Here is a 19,899-nt window from a genome sequence, read left to right on the forward strand (position 1 = left end):
TGTTTTAATTGATGTTACTGCCCGAAAAAACAAGTTCATTAAAATATATTTTAACACTAAATTTACATACACCAATTTATTATATACCCCACTTCATACATTTTCGCGCTATTTTTTAATGCACTCGTATGTTAATATTACAAACTTTTCGAGACTTTCTTTTATGTAATTGATGATGGAATATAACTAGTTGCGAAATGTTGCAAATAAGTACCACCTTTAACTTGTTTTTTTAATCGAACAAACATATACTAATGAAAAGTCCAAGATAATCTCTACATTTTGTGGTCTTACGTAAATGTTCCTTTTGAAGTTATTATTTCTTTTGATTTTAATAAAAATTCTTTGAAATACCATTTATTTCTAGTTGTAAGGTAGTAAAAATCATAGTAAATGCTATTGTCAGAACAAAACATTTTCCTAATGTGTTTCTCATAAAGTCAATGAATGGTACATTGCACCCCACTAGTTTCAAAAGGGATATTCGGTTTTAATTGAGACTTGTTAGTTTTCTTTGGCAATGTGCGCGCAGCCACTATAAAGTAATTATTTTGAACTATATAGCTAATTCTGGCTCAATGTTATTTACCATGGAAAGTAATTTATTTAGTGACTGCGTTTGTAGTTTGTGTATTTGTCATAGGCAATACGTGAGAATGGTTTATATATCGAATGTGTAGAATGTATAGGTTAACTATGTTGTATAGTGTAAATATAAATCCAATTTTAGCAATGTAAACACACAAACAGACACACACATATATACAATTGCTTAAAGGAATAAAATCGATATATAACATATTCTATATTATATGCATGGTATATGCATCTTTTCATTTCCCTTCTAATCATCTTGAGTACACCTACTTAGGTCATGTATGAACATCTTCTATATAAGAAAAGTTGAGAATTTTCCTATGCCTTTAAATAAATTTCATAAGCAAAAATTATAAGAAAAGGGTTATGGTGTAAAAGGACTAAATTTTCTGCCTTTCTAGGAAGTAGTTTATATCTTTTTTACAGCTTCTAAGAAAAGCTATATTACTTGCTTCGTGTTGTCTCTTAGAATACTTGATGCTCAATACTATATGTTATCACTTCAATAAAAAACTATTATGATTATGCAAAAGCGTCCACATGTCCGACGTCACTTGATCTCTAAAAGTAAAATTTAGATTTTTTTAACCATTGCACAGTATATTTGTGGAATTGCATGTGAAAAGTAAGGGCCACTTGATATAATTATACCACCGAAAAGCTCTATCAATCAAAACATTTTCGAAACAATCTCATCTATCTTCCATAGATGACTTTCCAACACACTTTACTAAATTGTTTTAAAAGCAGACTTTCCAAAGTCGACTGGTTTTGAAAATTTCAGATGTGTAGTTTAAAAAACTGTCGTAATTCTTGAAAACTTGGAGCAATTTTGTCATGGTTCTAGAAATGTTATTCACGATTACGCTTGCAAGGTTTTAATGAATAATATTAATAATAAAAGTTAACCATAATATTCGATAAATGGTCATAATTTAACCAAAGCTCATAGGCTGCACTTAAAAGTTTATAATTGTTACACCACGTCAGATATTTTTTTGCAACTTTTTTGGTAATCATACCATTTCGGCTTGACTTTGAATTCTGGGACACCCAGTGTGTATATACATATGTATATATAAGCTTAAGGACTCGTGTGGAAGGGGTGAGTGAGTTTGAACTCCGCTCTGGAAAACCTGGCATCGTGCAGTAGCGATGTCCATTTTCACTTGAAACTATAGATTGAAAATATGTTTCCAATTAAAAATAGCCCATTTCGGGCACTGCGTTGTGAATTGAAAATGAGAACCCTCTCTAACTATTCTTTCCTGAATCAAGTTGGAGTTTAATTCAGCTCATGGAACGACCTGCGCCAGTTCTACTCATTATTATATTATAATCGGAATTAAGATTGAAACGGAAATTAAGATGAAAATATGAACACACTATACTCAGCTTTTTGCTCAAACTTTACTTTATAAAATTACAGACGCGACGAGACTAAGATATGTATCATCTTCAGTGTAAATTCTTACAGAAAAAAGTATACTTATTGACTCATTACAAAATATTATAATAATTTATACTTAATAACATACACATAAATTATAATTAATTTTTTATAAGCATAAGAATTCTCTAGACACTGTGCTTGTATACATGTGTGCATTTCATATTAAGATAGTAAAGCTATATAAATCAATAATGGCTTCTTCTATCAGTTCTGCCTACACGTCTTCCAATGTAATTTCTATATTGTATATGCCACGTGCTTACTTGATCTCTCTCTCAAGGAGGATATCAAATAGACATAGTCTGTTATAACTACCCTTTATACTTATTCAAATATTGAGACAAATTAATTCATTTTTGAATGTAACAAAAAATTATAAGTTTTAATACTTTTAGATCTTAATATTCGAATAATAGGGAATGAGCCTGATATACCCACATATTATTAAAATTTTGGTATTAATTTATAATGATATGATGTAAATTTGAAGATATTTTTTTTTCATTTTTTTTATTTTTTTTACAAACTTTTTAAGACATGATTAACAAATGTTGCTACATCGGCCGATATTCAGGTCTGAGATTGCAAGATATAGCAAACATTTAAATGACATTTACTCATAAATTCAGGAGTGAAATTTATATGAGAAATCCAATATCATATTTATTTAATCCCTTCGAAATGTCCAGCTCATTCAACTCCTCTGTGGAAGGATTCTAGGAATTAGGAATTCTGGGAAGCAATTGATATGTTCAAATTCAAAATTACACGCGATCACCCTATGCCATATGCCTTTAATGAAAGTTTCTGTTTTTCTCAAATCTTTGTAATCTCTATATTTTTGATATATATGCATTTTGACACTCTTTTATAAGGCGGTAAAATTATTGAAATTATTGACTTGTTTGCTGAACACATTTTTAGAAGAGCCATTTTGCCAAAATTCCAATAGAATGTATTTACATTAAGGATTTACATTATCAAACTAGTAGATTTTTTTCTGAAAATAGCTAGAGTTTGAGCAAAATATTCAAAGTTTTTTCTGGAAGTAAGCTTTTGGATTCGCTCAATTGTCAATTATTCGCTTAAATAGTATTTGTTATGTATAATATCCATTAAAACTTATAGTGCATGGCATCGTGCTTCAAGGCAAATTTTTGAGACTTTCTATACCGTAATCTACTTTCTTGAAAATTTTGAAATATTTTGAAACTCATTCGAGTCAGGTGATCCATAGTGTCGAAAATGCCGAAAAAAATTCTTTGAACTATTTTTATAACCACTTTTACTTACAAGTGAACTTTAAACATTATAAATCATGGTACAGAACCCAAAGCTGAAGCTGAGCATTAGCTTCTTTTTACTTTTTTTTATTGGATCTTCGAACAAAAATTTCATCAATTATTCATACCTTCATTTCGTTTTTTGAATCATTAATCGGGTTTGGAACTGTTTGCCCTTTGTCTTTAAAACGGGTGGACCTGCTTTGGCTAAAAACCTAGCAGCACGTCTCCCAAACAATAGGAGTCGAATGTGATACATTCGAATCCATGTTCTCGAAATCGTCGGATCGAATTTTTTCCATCCATTTTTTCTAGCAAAAAAATTAATTTTCGATTATTTTGTGATTACTATAATACTCAATGGGAAGTTAAAAAAATGAATTATGTTTCCGGATTTGAAACGGCTAGACACGTGCGAGGTCCTCCTTTCGGTTATAGGCATTATTTGTCAGATGTTTTACAAGAAATACAGTTGCGCAAACATTACTTTAAGTATATATAAATACGCACATTTAAATGCATATACGTTTACATGTATATATATATATATATATATATATATATATATATATATTCATCATATATTCATGGTTATGTGTCATAACTAAATATATTGGTATATCGGATTACAAACTCTTAAAATGCGGCATAAATCGTTTAAATAACAGGGTGGGGTCGATTTTGTGCTGCAACGCATTCAAACCCTTTCTGTTATTATATGCAAATCATTCACATTGTTTTCTTTGAGTTAAAAACTTCAATATATTTTTATTTGCTTGCACAACTATTAATCATAGCATTACTTGGATTCATTTCTTCTTATACGAGTATCTATACTAGTTTGCCCTCTATGAAGTTTCTGAGGAAAACACACAATCAAAATCATGATCATTCTTCTTGTCATAATATATTTTGTAGTAAACAATAAAGTTAAAGTTTCAATTACTTTGTTATTTTATATATTAATAATAATGGCCTAGCCCCGAACATTATAACTTCAAAAAATATCATGATCCGATTGAGTGTTTTCTTCAGAAACGTGAGGCATACGTACATACATACTCATAAAAAAAAGAAATAAATCTGGATGACGTCTGTGAATTTACACACAGAGATTATTTTCTCTGGTAAGTAATTTTATTTTACACATATTCATATGTGTATTTGTTGTAGGGGAGACTGGGTTAATAAAAATAATTTTGTTATTATACCAGCTACCCGGGACAAAAAAGTAAATTAAATGGTAACTTAAACATTTGTCTTTGTGGAAATACTGAAATACTGCTCTTAAATACGATGGATTAGCAAAAATAATAATAATAAAATAATAAAATCTAATCACACTATCACACAATCGCCCAAACCAAAATCCAAAAAAACTTACTTTTGACTCATTAAAAGCAATGCGATCAAATGGAAACTTGTTCGAACAAACATACATTATTTTTTTCGCTTTGGACCCTATCTCAAAATCAGTATAGATTAGCTATTATGTCATTAATGGACTCAGACTCCCCTTCTTTGTGCCAAACTATAATTAACTTATTTCTTTATTTGTAAGAAATCAGTATTGATTTTAAAGAAAATATATAATAGGTAGTACTGTCCTAAGGCAGGTTGTACATAAGTTTATATAATATAATACAATTAAAAATTATTTACACAAAACTCTAAAATTAATGAAAATAAAATAAGAGTTTTGTTAAAACTTAGATCAAATTTCGAAAGTTTGAAGGAAGTAGTTGAAATTGCCCGCGCGACGTTATATTAAAAAAAAAATCTATTTTATTATATATTTCTAATCTGTCTGAACAAATAAGAATCTAAATATAGTATTATGAACACGTGTATTTTTGATTATTTTACTTTTACTAAATGTCTTCAATTTTCTTATTGTTAGTAAAACCTTTAAAAAAATCTAATGGCTTCAATAGATATTTGACTGAAAGAAAACTATTTCGGCTGTGATTTTTGTCTACCAAATGCTGCTGTCAGTAATTTTGCTCGTTTCATCGATTTAATTTTGGTGATGAGCATGAACCCATTATAATTTTATGATGCACTTGAATAAATAAATGTAGCAGTCAAGTGGCACGGGCCATGCTTCTCGGTCGTGACTTACCAAATTTAAAATTATCGTTTTACATGTGTTTTTTTTTTCTTTTGGAATGCCGCACTTTTCTTAAGTGGATATATACAATGTGGCCTAAGGATAGATAGCGCCTTACAAAAATATCCTTAGCTGCCTTCTACAATTGATACCTACGTTGATCGATATATTGCTCTGTCAGAAAGGTCATAGTTTAATTATCATCTACACGAAAATAATGTTCAACCTAAAATATAAGAGCATAGTAGTAAAACATTCCAACTTCATGGCCAGAAAATTGCTGCAGACTCACGACAACAAACGCCTCAAAAGAAAACACCCACCCCCCTATTTATGGAACAACACTTACAAGATCTCATCTAATTATTCATTCTAATTATAGTTATATTTGTTTTTAATTTGCTATTTTATTTATATGAAAATAATGTTTAGCCTACTATATAAGAACAGAGTAGATCTCAATTATCTGGTCAGGAATTTATGAAAATAAAGCCTCAGAAAAAAGCGCCTTCTTGATGGATTAGAATACTGATATTTCTTCACGCTTATTATATTTATTTGTAATTTGCTATTCATTATATTCATTATATTTATTCATTGTTTACAGTTTTTATTTTACTTCAAAGGACGGCAAAATTTAATTTATCAAATTGAAAAAAGGGAAACTGGATAAATTCAAATGCTTACAACTTTCAGAACTTTGATAATTTACATTTTTCTTCAAATTTACTGAATGCTTTTTTTGCAAAGAAAGATAGTAAATCAGTACTTACTTTTCTTGTCTTAACTATAATACTAATTGTAAGCCTTTATTACTTTTGAATAATTATCTTTGATTATATTGAAATTAAGGAGAATATATATATACATAATTAGAAAAATACAAGAGACAAATAGACGCTTGAGCTGCATTTATTATTGTTTGTCTTAAAAATTTTAACGAAATTTATTAGAAATTATTTAATTTTATACAGTAAACTTTTCTTATATTTTTATTCTTGTATTCTTATTTTCGTAATGAAAAAGAAAACAAATAATTCATCAAACCTAATAATTCGTCAAAAAACACAAAATTTAAAAAACTAATTTTATTATTAAATTTCAAATAAATTTGTCACAATTAGTTATAAATAATTTGAACAGCTTTGTTCAAATTTGGGATTATATCCATATTTTTACATCTGAATAATGAGATAAAACTAAAAATGAATTCATCTGAATTTCTTGGTATTTTCAATCTTATTTCTAAGATTGATTGTTCATGAAAATATGCTCAAGATTTTTAAAAGCGTAATGACTATGAGTCTAATTCTAGCATAAGATAAAAATCACCCACATGCCCAACTTAAGAGCACATGAGTCAAACGAATTATGTCTAGGATACAATTTCTGATGCCAATATTAATGAAACCAATCGTATTCATTAATAATACGTGCTCAATGTATATATTCTTGATCTTTATCATATTAAAGTTTCTGTTTTAGCACGAACAGCGAGTTTGTGACGTGTTCCGAATTTTAATTAATTATAACAAGAATTTTTACACATAACATTAGGTTAGTCACTAAATGACACTTTCAGAGTTAGGTCAGAAATTTCAATTGTTTTCAGTTTCTTAGTCATCTCATCGTTGTTTTCCTGAATATGAGTACATTTTGATAACTCAAAACCATTAGCTAAGAATTAATATTTTCATTTTTTAGTAATCTCATCGGTCTTTACCTGAATTAATGTGAATTCTGATTTATAACTTAAAGACATTAAGCTAATTATAATTGAAAAAAACTAATTTTTCTACAAATGAAAGAGATGAACTGGTAAAAAAAATCTTCAGAAAATAAATACTGCTATATAAAGTACGTTAGATCCGTAAGTACTGGGTGTTCCTATGTGACGGCCTGTTTTTTAGGGATATTTTAGGATTTTTTTTCTACGACCAGTTAATATTTAGAGCTTCAAGTTTTTTATCATTTATTAACACATATTTGGACAGTATAAATATAAAATTGAAGCTAAAAATATTCAGTCAAACTAGAGTTACAGCGCTCTGAACACCCCCGCCTCGAAAAAAAGAGCTCCCACTTCCTCCACGATTCCGGCTGATCGGCTTATCTGAAAAAAAAATAAACGGCGTTTTAATTTGTAGGCTTAAAAGCACGGAATGACCTATAATCAAATGAATATAAAAAAAATTCGATTTTTGATAGACATTTGAAATAAAAGTTGCAAATTAGGCGTTTTTTTGTTTTTTGCTATAAAAAAATCGAAGTTTAAATATATTGAGTGTGCCCTGTAAATTTCAAGTAATTCGGTCCAGCCGTTTCTGAGATACAATGGAGGAAAGTTTGAAGAACACAGTTTCGAGAAAAACGCGTTTAAAGTTTCTAACTGCCAACTCAGCACTTCGAACCGCTCTTTTTTTTACCTGCTGTATCTTTAAAACGACTTCGAATTTTCTAAAATCGCTTTACTACCGTATTCTAGACATGTTAAGGGAGCAATTTATGAAAAATAAATCGATTTTTTCAACCCATCACATAGGAAGACTCCCTTAACTCTTCTTGGTACGTCATTATATTCAGAATGTTTACAATAATATAAAAATGAAACTTATAAGGCCTTGACATTAAAGTTTCAAATCAGATTGGAGATACAACTCTATAAAACCTGTGATCCTGTGATCCCAACAGAAAATAGTAAAAAGGAAATGATTTTTTTTTGGATTATACCTAAAACCGCCATTGAAGAATTTATCAATTGTGACATAATGTAATATAGATCTGTTCGGACGTATTTTCTTTTCATTATATTGGTCATGAAGGCGACAATCTTCATGGCATTGAGGTTTTACACGCGATGGTTGCTACCGCTGGTAGAGGTGGTAGCGGAGAGTTTGATGGGACTAATTTTTCTCACTTCTTAAACTAAAGTCCGCGTATATGTAGTAAATAATCAATAAAATATATCTCATTCAGTTATAACTTAGACAAATCAGTGATTGTAACAAAAACTGCAACAAATACATAAATTATACCAACAAATCAGTGTTCAGTTCACAGCTACAAGGGTTAATTTATAACTCAACAACCTGAGTTATCGAAGGAGAGACTTAATACGCACATACAAGATCAATGGATATGATCTTAGTATACCTTGTCCATAAATATCATTTATATTTAGCTTAAAGAAATATTTTTTTCTGAGTGCTTTATAAAGCTATGATCAAGACAATCATTTTTAACTTAAACTATAGACCTAAAACAATTTTTTGCTAATTATTGCAAACTATATATCACTAATCATGTTACAAAATCTCCAAAAGAATCTCCAAATCTAATTATTATTTTACATAATTCTCAGTAATATACCACTTTTATATAAAATATTTATAATTTTCTACTTTTTTAGGATACTAGTTGGTGCACCTCTAGGAAAGAACAAGCAACCCAATACGACCAGATCAGGAGCATTGTATAAATGCCCCTTGACCACACTAAGTTACGATTGCGAACAAGTTATTACTGATGGAAGACGATGTAAGCGAAAATTAAATATTAATAAATAACAAACCTTTAAACTAAATGTTCTATAGATATTTTATAAGCGCTATAAACTTTTCGAACTGGCGTTACAAATATTCATCTGATCTTGTTCACTTTTAGAGAAGAAAAATTTTTACAAGAATAAAAAAATATTTTTTATAATAAATATAAATTTATAGTTGGCAACACAAGCAGTGTACTTGCACTAGCGCAATAAATTAATGAAGCCAAAATATTTAACAAGTAGTTGGTGTTTAGAGTTTTAGTTAGTAATAACAGAAAGGAAAGCACAATAAAAACTAATTATTTCGCTGACCGAAATATTTAGTAAATAGTCTAACAACATTGTACAAAAATGCCAATTTGGTTAGATTTAGTGATCGAATAATAGTTCATGGTTATATACAGGGTGTTCCATAACTTCACTTCAAGCCGAAACAGGATGATAGTATTGACCTTAATTCTTCTGAAAAAAAAAATAGAAAGTAGTGGGGTGCATCGCATCGAGCCTTAAGGCAAATTGCTGTAACTTTCCGTACTGTAATTAAAAATCTTGGTACGAAACCCAAAAAATGTTACACAAAATGTACACACATTATGAAAATCTCTATAAAATATCTCATAATTTGATGTGCATAAGTCCAATAATCATTTTTGACCGCCAAATGACATTCTTTAACTTATTTTCATCGAGAATCCGTAACCGCTGGAAATGTCTCCGCAAAAATTTAATCAGTTCTTCATCTTGTTAATACATGTAAAATGTTTTTTGAATTATTATTAATTTTGTTCATTTAAACTTTGGAGACATAACCCTGAATAACATTTCTGGGACTAAAATGCAAAAAATACGACATTTGCCCCAAGTCTCCATGAATTATGAAATTTTGTTGAATTTAAAATTTTTAAAATCGTCGATTTTATAAGGCTCTCCTTTTAAAAAATATATTAAAGTGTGTTAGCAAGTTTCATCAAAAGTTGTCTTATTTAATGAGGATTGTAAAATGGTAAAATATATAGTAAAAACATAACAATCTAAACATACTTTATTTTTGCTAGTATATTTTACTCACATTCAGTTGGATTTTGTGCGTACGAAAAGCATTTGACCTAAATGTGGGTAAAAGGTAATGGCAAAAATTATTCCATTTTTAGGTTTTTATATTTTTACTTGAAATTTTTTTTTAATAAAACTATCAAGCATTTTATCATTTTACAATCATGATTAATTACGCTAACTTTTGTTGGAACTCGCCAACACACTTTAGCACATTATTTTTAAAAGAGGTTCTCTCCTAGCCGATAAAAATTAAATTAATAGTTCAACAAAAATTCTAAATTCTTGAAAACTCGGCGATTTTCGTATTTTTTATTGTGGACCTAAAAATGTTATTCACAGACACGGTTCAAAAGTTTAAATAAACAAAATTAATTAAAGTTAGCTACAATAACTGAAAATGGTCATAATTTCACCAAAGTTCAAGGTCGCACTTAAAAGCTCATCATTTCCAAATCATGTGAGATATTTGTTTCGGAACAGTTAAGGTCAATACTATCACTTTCTTTTGGCTTGACGTTAAGTTCTGGGACACCCTCTATATATATAGATTAGTGTATGTTAGAAATATTAGCCATAGTTAAACGTTAGGCAAACTCGTGTAGATATTGTTGTTGTTGGTAAGCTACTTGCAAGCTTAAATTAATGTATTCAGCATTTAATATAATATATTAAATATTCCTTACATAAACATGACATTTATACTGCAGACATCATTGTTACTACTATATTTTTTAAAATAATAAACAGTTTGCAAGTTGTTCCAAACAAATAGTTAATAGTATTTATAAATTGGCTTAATACTTCTAGAATTATGCTTACTGGTGGTTTTTAGATAGAAATGGGCGTAGAATTTACAATATAATATGTTACAATTGTATTACAGCTAGCGATGGTGAATATGCTTGAATAATTAATTACTGGATTTATACATGAATTTTTTCATTTCTACGTTTTTCTACTTTAGCAAAACATAAAGTTTTTACGTTTTTGAATAATGATTCAATTCAATACTATGTTAAAGCTCTTCATTGATATATTCGTTTAACTTTTCAATGGTATTACTCTTATTATCATTTCAATAGTTGCAATTTTATGTTCAAAAGAACTGTAAATTTATTAACATTTTATAATAACATTCAATTACGTATATTTAATTCAACTAGAAAAAAATCATCATATATTATCTTACTTTTTTTCTTTTCTTGTAGTAGGTACCTTTACCTTTGCCAGCAACATTTGCTTTTTGAGATCGAAAGAATGCAAAATGTTATAAATATTAATATGCTAAATAATAATTTATATATCGCATTGTTTATGCAATCTATCTGCAAATATATTTTAACAAGCAAATGATCTTTTTTGTCGGTGGCTGTATTGTGTGAAACCTGCAGTGGCAAATGGACTCTATAGCAAATGTAAGTCATGACGTGTGCAATTTAGTTACAACTTTTGCTCTAACTCTTCTAACATTTTTTGCCTAACATTACTTTTATTTATTAGCTAACTATATATTGCTACATATTTTTTGCCGTCATTACCAATGGAAATCATTTTGGGTTAAGATTTCAATTGAGTGATTTTTTGTTTGTTTTTGTTTTACAACATTTGGGACTTATTGGTATAAGTAACAAATTGATGTAAATATTGGTATTTAATATCAGTTTTAAATATAACTGAAAGATTTTGAAATAAATTAAACTAAACATATTTATATTATTAATCGCATGCTGTATAATAGCTTTGTATAGTGTTACTTTAATGCTTTTAACTGTAGCGCTTTAAAGCTTTTAGTTTGAATGCATTGCTTTATTTTAATCATATTTTCTATAATAATTTTTTTTTTAATTTTTGTTGTATTTTCAGAAAAGAATTAAATTGTTATACAATGTGCGTTACAGAATGTTTAAAGAAATTGGCGTGTGTGTCATTCCGCCTCAAGGCAAATTGCTGAATCATGAACAAATATTATATATAAATGTTAAAAAACTGGAAAAGATTGAGAAATATACAAATTTTCAAAAATCTGTGAAAAATGATAAACTTTTCTAATAAATTTGATAATAATACTTTGAATATAATCCGTGATATCCTTGGAAAAATTTCACATTTTAGAAAAATCTGATTTTTGTGAAAATTTATGAAAAATTTTGGGTATACCACTCGTTCCAAAAATGAATACATGTTCAAATTGCATTAAAAGTTTCATTAATTTGATTCGATGAGAATATTTAAAATATTTGTTTTTTAGCATCCCACGGTTTGTTTATATTAACCCATATCACTTGGCTTAAATCAAAATATCCAAAAACATGTCCGAGGTTTACCTAACAATTGTCCAAATTTTTACGGGTATCGGACGTATGGTATATGAAAAATTATATAATTATTATTAAATAATTCATACAAGATAAGGGTTTGTGGTAGGAGGTTGAAATTTTAGGATTATATTTGTCTTTTATAAATGCATTATAAAAAAATAAAATAATAAATATAAAAATTGACCAATTAAAGTGTCTTCGTGGTGGCCTACAAGTACCACTTGGCTTCAATCAAAATATCCGAAAATCCATCTCTCGATTTACTTAACTGTTTTGCGAATTTATATTAGTAGTCATAAATAATTAAAAAAAATAATTTGATGTATTAGTACAGTATTTTATAAACAAACGCTTACAAGTTTGTTTTTGAATTCAAAGTCAGGCAATTTCATGAACATATTTTACGTTTTAATTTTCGACTTATAAAGTTTTTTTTACCGGATTGGCTGGACCATTATTTTCTGTCTCCACCAGAAAATAATGGGTTCTACGCATTAAAATAAAAATCGAATCTTATTGAAAACCCAAATTAGTTCCGATGGTTTTTTAAATGATTTTAACGTACAATTATAACACTGTACTGCGAAATAATTAACATCATATCATTATTTTTTTATTTTAATATTTTTCATAAAACTAAAGCTTCTGGAAATTTGTGTAAAATTTGATGTAATTTGCCTTATAATTTTAAGTGCTTTACGTTGTACTGCAAGAATCATTTATTACATTACAGGATGGTGCAGACGGTTTCTATTTGAATTCTCTAAGTGAATTTGATATCAATTTCAATATAAATCATTATATATATATATATATATATATATATATATATATATACATACATTATGTATAAGTGCAGGCTTTCTAATGCTTTTAAGCAAGGTCGTTAAATTCAGACTTACGATCGATTTCGATTTGCAAAATGACATCCTTTTTAGCCTCGCCTTAAATAGCTCGCCAGTCGAGTTAATGCACTTTGTATAAATTATTAAAAATCTCTGTCTGATTTTAGAACATGAATTACTAATCGATAAATCTTTTTAAAAAAATGTACGATTTATGTTTTAAATTATATTTTAACTAAATTAAATTTTAGTATGATTTAGAACATCAAGCACAACGAATTAACATTTTTGGGTTCTTTGAATTTATGAAAAATTAATACCGCATTCAAGATATTTTTTTAAACAAATTAAGGCTTTTGAAAAATTCAGCTTTTATAACATAACAAAAAGATATTGTCAGCCAAATTTTAAAATTAAATTCTGCGATGTTTATAAAAAGATTTTTTTAAGCAAATTAAGGCTTTTGAAAAATGTTGATTTTATAACAGAACAAAAAGATGTTGTCCGCCAAATTTTACAATTAAATTCTACTCTGTTCATTTTTTATGAAAAATATATTCATGCATGAAGAAATTTTGAAAAAAATTAAGGTTATTGAAAAATCTGTTTTTGTAACAAAATAACATATTAACAGCCAAATTTACAAGTTAATTCAACGAGTTTTATAAGATTAAGAGTTTGAATTACAACTTTAGACAAACAAGGAAATCCTCAGGTTTATCCTTCTGGGGTTTTTTAAATTTTAAATTCTATGTTAATTTTTTATGAAAAATATATACATTCTACAAGAAAATTTCAAAAAAATTAGGGTTATTGAAGAAATCTATTTTGGTAACAAAAAAAACATATTAACAGCCAATTTCACAAGTCAATTCAACGAGGTTTATAAGATTTACAGTTTGAATTACAACTTTAGACAAACAAGGAAATCCTCAGGGTTATTCTTCTGGGGTTTTGATGAATTTTCGTATGACAATAGAGTTGATGGTCAAAACAAATCCTTTGAAACGTTATAGACCTATTAAGGAATTTGTTTTGACTATCAATTCTATCACCACGCGAAGTTTCAGAGACGTTCCAGAAGAGCAAACCAGAGGTTTTCCCTGTAAGTGTCTTTTTTACTCAATTTTGAGAACATCAACTTGGAAAATATGAGGTATGACAAACGAGATGATGCCATAGTATGGATTGCATTATAAATACCTCAGTGAATAGTGTGGAAGTTCACCCGAAAGGAGTTCACAAGCTTTCGTACAGAGAACCCATACATATATACATATAAAATATTTTTTTTATATGCATGAATTCATAACATAATTGAATGTTTATGAAAAATTATTAAATTAATACTTTTATATACAGCAATCAACGATGACACATTATATCCACCTGGAAACGACGAATTAAAAGAAGATCAATGGCTCGGGGTTAGTGTCAGCTCCTCTAGCAATGACACCAAAGGTGGCCACATTGTAGTGTGTGCCCACAGGTATGCTTTGAGGCCAAATCCGGATTCAATATGGGGCCAAGGACTCTGTTATACCCTAATGCAGGATTTTCAACCAGACGAAATTTGGGAACCTTGCAGAGGAAAAAGTGTTAGAGGGTTAGTGGAATATATTTATGGAACTTGATTTTAGTTCTTAGGCCAAATCAATGTCTGTTTTTCCTGAAAAGGTTTCGAGAATAAGCTTTTTTGATAATAAAAATAAATCTCTGTACATATTATTTTAGTATGTTCTATAACTTGAAACCTTTTGACTTGTCTAAATATTATACAATAATATACAAAGAATAAAATTTCGACTTTATGATGGGTCGGAACGCCCTGAGCAGTCATTGATTTGGCTTAAGAATCAAAATTAACATTAAGGGATGTACCAAAATCCATCTTTGTAATATTTTAGTATCTTAATGGTTTGTTTCTATATATTAATTTTTTTATGCTGGATATGACACTATGATATACGAAAAAGGAAATTTTGACTTTATGGTAAGCGATCATTGATTTGGTTAAAAAATCATTGAAAAAAATTTATTTGCGTGATGAAATTCAATAAGAACTGAGATAAACAGATCAGTATTGAGTTTTTTTAATTAGCAATATCAATGTTTTAACTTTGTTTTGTTCCGTTGGAAGGACAACTTTTGAACAATGATGTGATCAATTTTTTTAGGTATTTTCAGGTATCTGTTATTAGTCAAATCTTTTTTTATAGTAATAGTATAGTTATAGTAATGGGCCGAAAATCGAAAATGAAAATTTTTGCATTTCTCGACGTTTTGAAGGTTTCTGAACATTTTGGCATACCTCAGAAAAAATGTATGTGTGCGTGTGCTTTGTATGTCCGCATTTTTTTGTCCACGTTTTCGGGCGCACGGATCAACCGATTTGAATAGTTCAAAAAACATTCGACTCCTATTGATAGAAAGATGTGCTGATTAGGTTTTGGCATAGGCAGGTCCAGTCGTTTCGGAGATACGGAACACAGAGTGCAGAAAATTCAAATCGAGTTTTTAAGAGAACGGAGTATCCGATTTGAATTATCTGAAAAGCATTCAATTTGTAATGATTGGGAGAAGATATGATTATATTTTAGCAAAGGCAGGTCCAGCCATTTCGAAGATATAAAGCTAAATGTGCAAAAAATGACAGTTTTTGAGAGAACTAAGCGTCCGATTTGAATTATTCAAAGAACTTTCTGCTTGTTTCAACAAAAATTTTCAAGAAAAATTTTTTTTTGTGTATCGAAAATAATTCATATTTTAATTTTAATTCTGTTCTAATATAGGTCAAACAAATAATTTCAACTTTGCAATTCAGTTTATATAATTTTTATAAATATCAGACAATGTTACCAAATTTGTAAAAATCTATATGAAAACATTTAATATTCCTTGATCATTTACGTCCTTTTTACTATTTTTTTAATCTAATCTGTGTGAACAACATGTTATTAATAATATGAAAAAGATTTCAAAATTAGAGAAAAACAAATCTTGCATTTTTAAAGCTGGCTCCGACCAGTCTGTTGTCACTGACCACCACTCCGCGAAGTAAAGTTTAGATATGTATGAAGATCGATATTCAGTGGTTATCATATTATATGTTCTTACCTCACACGATCGTGTAATGACTGTAATGTGTAGATAATGTTGCTTTTGGTCAGTGATCTGAGAGGTCTTTGTTCTATTTAGTACATATTTTAACTGCATTTACTTTAGTGTTCGTTGCCGGTATAATATTGTAGGAAAAGTACGGACAAAATGACATGGTGATGCTTTGTTTTTTAATGGGATTTATTTACTTGATAATAAAATCAGTTACAATCATATTAGGAATCATACTATTTTTTAAGAAAAAATGCAACTAATTACTAAAAATATTTTGTTCATATAGCATGAACAAAATGACATAAAACGAGATAAGAACATACCGAGATACTAAAATTGAAGAAGGCAAATAAATTGTTTGGTCGTCTTTGGGATATCAGTACATAACCCATGAGCCCAAAAGGAACAAATCAAACATCGTAACCTACATTCATCGGATTCAGAACGGGAAAAGAGATCTTTGCAATAGATGAATATTTCTTCTTTTTACTGGTGGATTCCTTGGTCTGTTTTTAGAAGTAGTTAGAGTAAAAGTCAAAAGTCAATCATATTTCACAGGTTTCAATTTTTTTTTGGCCTCAAATGATTTAACCTGTAGTTCTTGCTTGCTCTGATAATTGCAATAAAATTGATCAAAATCACTAATGATTAACCATATTCATTCTAACTGTGTAAATATATTATTATGGTTATTTATTACTTTGAGTTTCTTACCATTTTCAAGAATTGTTTAATATATATTAAACAATCAACTCAAGATATATTGTTTAATATTTTTCATCAATATTCTTGATTTAAGACAGACATATGCCAATTTCCTTGAATGTATTAAAGGAAAACCTAACCGAGCATATTTTGTCTGAATTCTATCTAATCATCAGTTTTAATATTTTAGATAGATTCATAGAATTGTTAATTTAATTCATTATTATTTCAAATTCAAACTGTAGTGGTTAGTAATCTGTCGACGTAAGTCAGACATTCCATGAAATATAAATATGGCATCAATACACTATTTTCTTATTCATCTAGAATCTCATATTTACTTAAAATTTTGTTTAAACCAACAAATTTAATTGAAATATAAGCTCTTATAATTCTCAGTTATAATTATCAATAAAAACAAAAATGGCTCCTGGTCAGTGTTTTTGCTACTTAATTAACTGAAATGTTAATTTTATTGAAAAATTGATTCTAATCTCAGACTATGTGAATCAAGCTGAGTCTGCAAGTATTAAATTACTTTTGTTGGTCAAAGATTTAAGTCATCAACTGACTAAGTAAACTCTTAAAATCAAATCCATATAGGCATAGTGAAATTATTTATTTTGATTACTCTGGACTTCTGGAGTTTATCTACTTTCGCAATCACTAAGATTACCTCACTAAACATATGCCCATTTAAATTCATTTTATAGCGCAACGCTAAATCTTTCAGTAATAAAAAAAAACGTAATGAGCAGTATAATAAAGGACTTGCGAAGAGATAAAAAACTTTCGTGTTTATAAAAAACTATTGGCAACTGCATTAAAAATATCTCAATGGACTTTTACATCGAGCATTGCTTATTTTTTCTAAAGTTTTTGTATATAGCTGTAAACGTCTGTATCCAAATTGGAGCTACTAAAAGCAAATATATCAATGAAATCAATGGTTTTGTCTAGACTACAAATTCTACATGAAAAAGAAAGTTTGCATTTTGCAATTGAACTAGCCATAAATAAACAATCAGAGCAGACGGTATTGAAGACATCATCAAATCCAAGTTAAAATCACTTCACCAATGAAAAAACTGCATTATTATGATTTACTTTAAAAAACTAGTGGTGTATATGGCATCGTGCCTTAAGACAAATTGCTGGAACTTCCCGTACGGTAACGAAATGTTCAAGGAATATTAAATGTTTTCAAATAGATTATCATAAACTAATACTGTAACATTGTCTAATATTTTTAAGAATTATTTAAAGTGAATGGCAAAGTTAAAAATATTTGCTTAAAGTATATTAAAACTTATGTCAGAATTACAATTAAAATCTGAATTATTTTCGATATCCAAATAAAAAATATTTTTTGAAAAAAAATTTTTTGAAGAAACAAATTTTGAAGAAAAAAATTGAACAATTTTTTTTTCTAAAAGCAATTATTTTGTTAAAACAAGCAAAAATTTCTTTGAATCACTCAAATCGGACGCTTAGTTTTCTCAAAACCTGCTATTTTTTGCACATTTAGCCTTGTATCTCCGAAACTGCTGGACCTGTCTTTTCCAATAACTAATCACCACATCTCCCCGTCATTATCAATTGTATGTTTTTTGGATCATTCAAATCGGTTGATCCGTGCGCCCGAAAACGTGGACGAAAAATTGTATCCATACATACACACACATCCATTTATGCCAAAATCTCTTCAAAACGTCGAGAAATGTAAAAATTTTCAATTTCGATTTTTGGACGATTACAATAACTTACCTAAAATTAAAGTCTATTCAAATATAGAATCATCATTTCAAAAACAAGTCAGTTGTAGTAAGTCCATAGCACATTTTATATGGCATACTTGAAATTTTCATACTTTGTCATTACATAATAATTTTCTTTCTTATCTGCACCAAGCAGCAAAATAAAATAAACTAGTTTAGTTGTTAAGTTATACAAGGTTAAGTTTTTAGGTTTAATTGTTTCACAATATATCTCAATTAATAAAAATAACATTCTTTTATAGATAACTTTAAATTTAAACGGTTTTAAATTAATTATAGGTACATGATTATATGCAGATGGATTTTAAAAGTCATATTTTAAAATAAATACATATTGTTTTTTTAATAAATGATGTTTATTTAATTTTGTAGAGAGCACGAAGAATACGGTTTTTGCCAAGCTGGAACGAGCAGTGTTCTCATTGGAGACTCGTTAATGATCGGCGCACCTGGACCATATACATGGACTGGCACAATGTTTGTGATGTCCACTGAGGAGGATTTTCTAAGCAGAGATCATGAAAAATATTATGGTCCACTTGTTACTGATCGACCTGTTCCTAAATACAGCTATCTCGGTATGTTTCTTGATAACATGTTTTTTAATGATAATTGCATTGCTTCTCTTATCTTGTAAAATTGAAAAAAAAACATATAATAGTTGGATATTTTATTTTATTATATATTTATTGTTTCAATCTAATATAATTCCATAAAAAATTACTACTCTCATAGAATTAAGGTGAATTTTTAGCTTCTCATTTTCATTGACGACTTTTTTTTACTATGCAGTAGCATTATTGATGATGTCACTAATTAAATTGGAATAAGTGCGTGTGTGCATGTATACGTGACCCAGAATTTGACCTTACATTACGATTTTTGAAAAAACACGGCGGCACTAAACTTAAACATTTGAAAACCATTTGATGATGTGGTGAACCGATAAGGATCGCTCCCTTATAATTAGCAGAAAAGTACCAAAAATTATCAACAAAAAAATTTTGAATTAATTTTGAAAATTCGAAAGTTCTTCTAAAGATAAGAGTTAGAAATCGTGCTGATCAGTTCTTCTTGCTCTAAAACTAAAATA

General features: G+C 28.6%; 1 protein-coding gene across 4 annotated transcripts in view; it reads left to right on the top strand.

Moving 5' to 3' along the window:
• The window catches only part of LOC113372414 (integrin alpha-PS1), a 290,356-nt gene that overhangs the window by 264,877 nt on the left and 5,580 nt on the right, over window positions 1-19,899 (top strand). For 3 of the 4 annotated variants that reach the window (XM_026612743.1, XM_026612765.1, XM_026612749.1), the window contains 4 exons: window positions 8,853-8,980; window positions 11,438-11,461; window positions 14,572-14,815; window positions 19,179-19,384. In XM_026612743.1, coding sequence (XP_026468528.1) covers window positions 8,853-8,980; window positions 11,438-11,461; window positions 14,572-14,815; window positions 19,179-19,384 — 602 coding nt within the window. The remainder of the gene's footprint in view (window positions 1-8,852; window positions 8,981-11,437; window positions 11,462-14,571; window positions 14,816-19,178; window positions 19,385-19,899) is intronic. The other variant, XM_026612758.1, reaches the window with a different exon arrangement.

This window comes from Ctenocephalides felis, unplaced genomic scaffold, assembly GCF_003426905.1.
Source record: "Ctenocephalides felis isolate EL2017-DRISC unplaced genomic scaffold, ASM342690v1 CF-g0.4_SCAFFOLD_00845, whole genome shotgun sequence".
NCBI classification, from domain to species: Eukaryota; Metazoa; Arthropoda; class Insecta; order Siphonaptera; family Pulicidae; genus Ctenocephalides; species Ctenocephalides felis.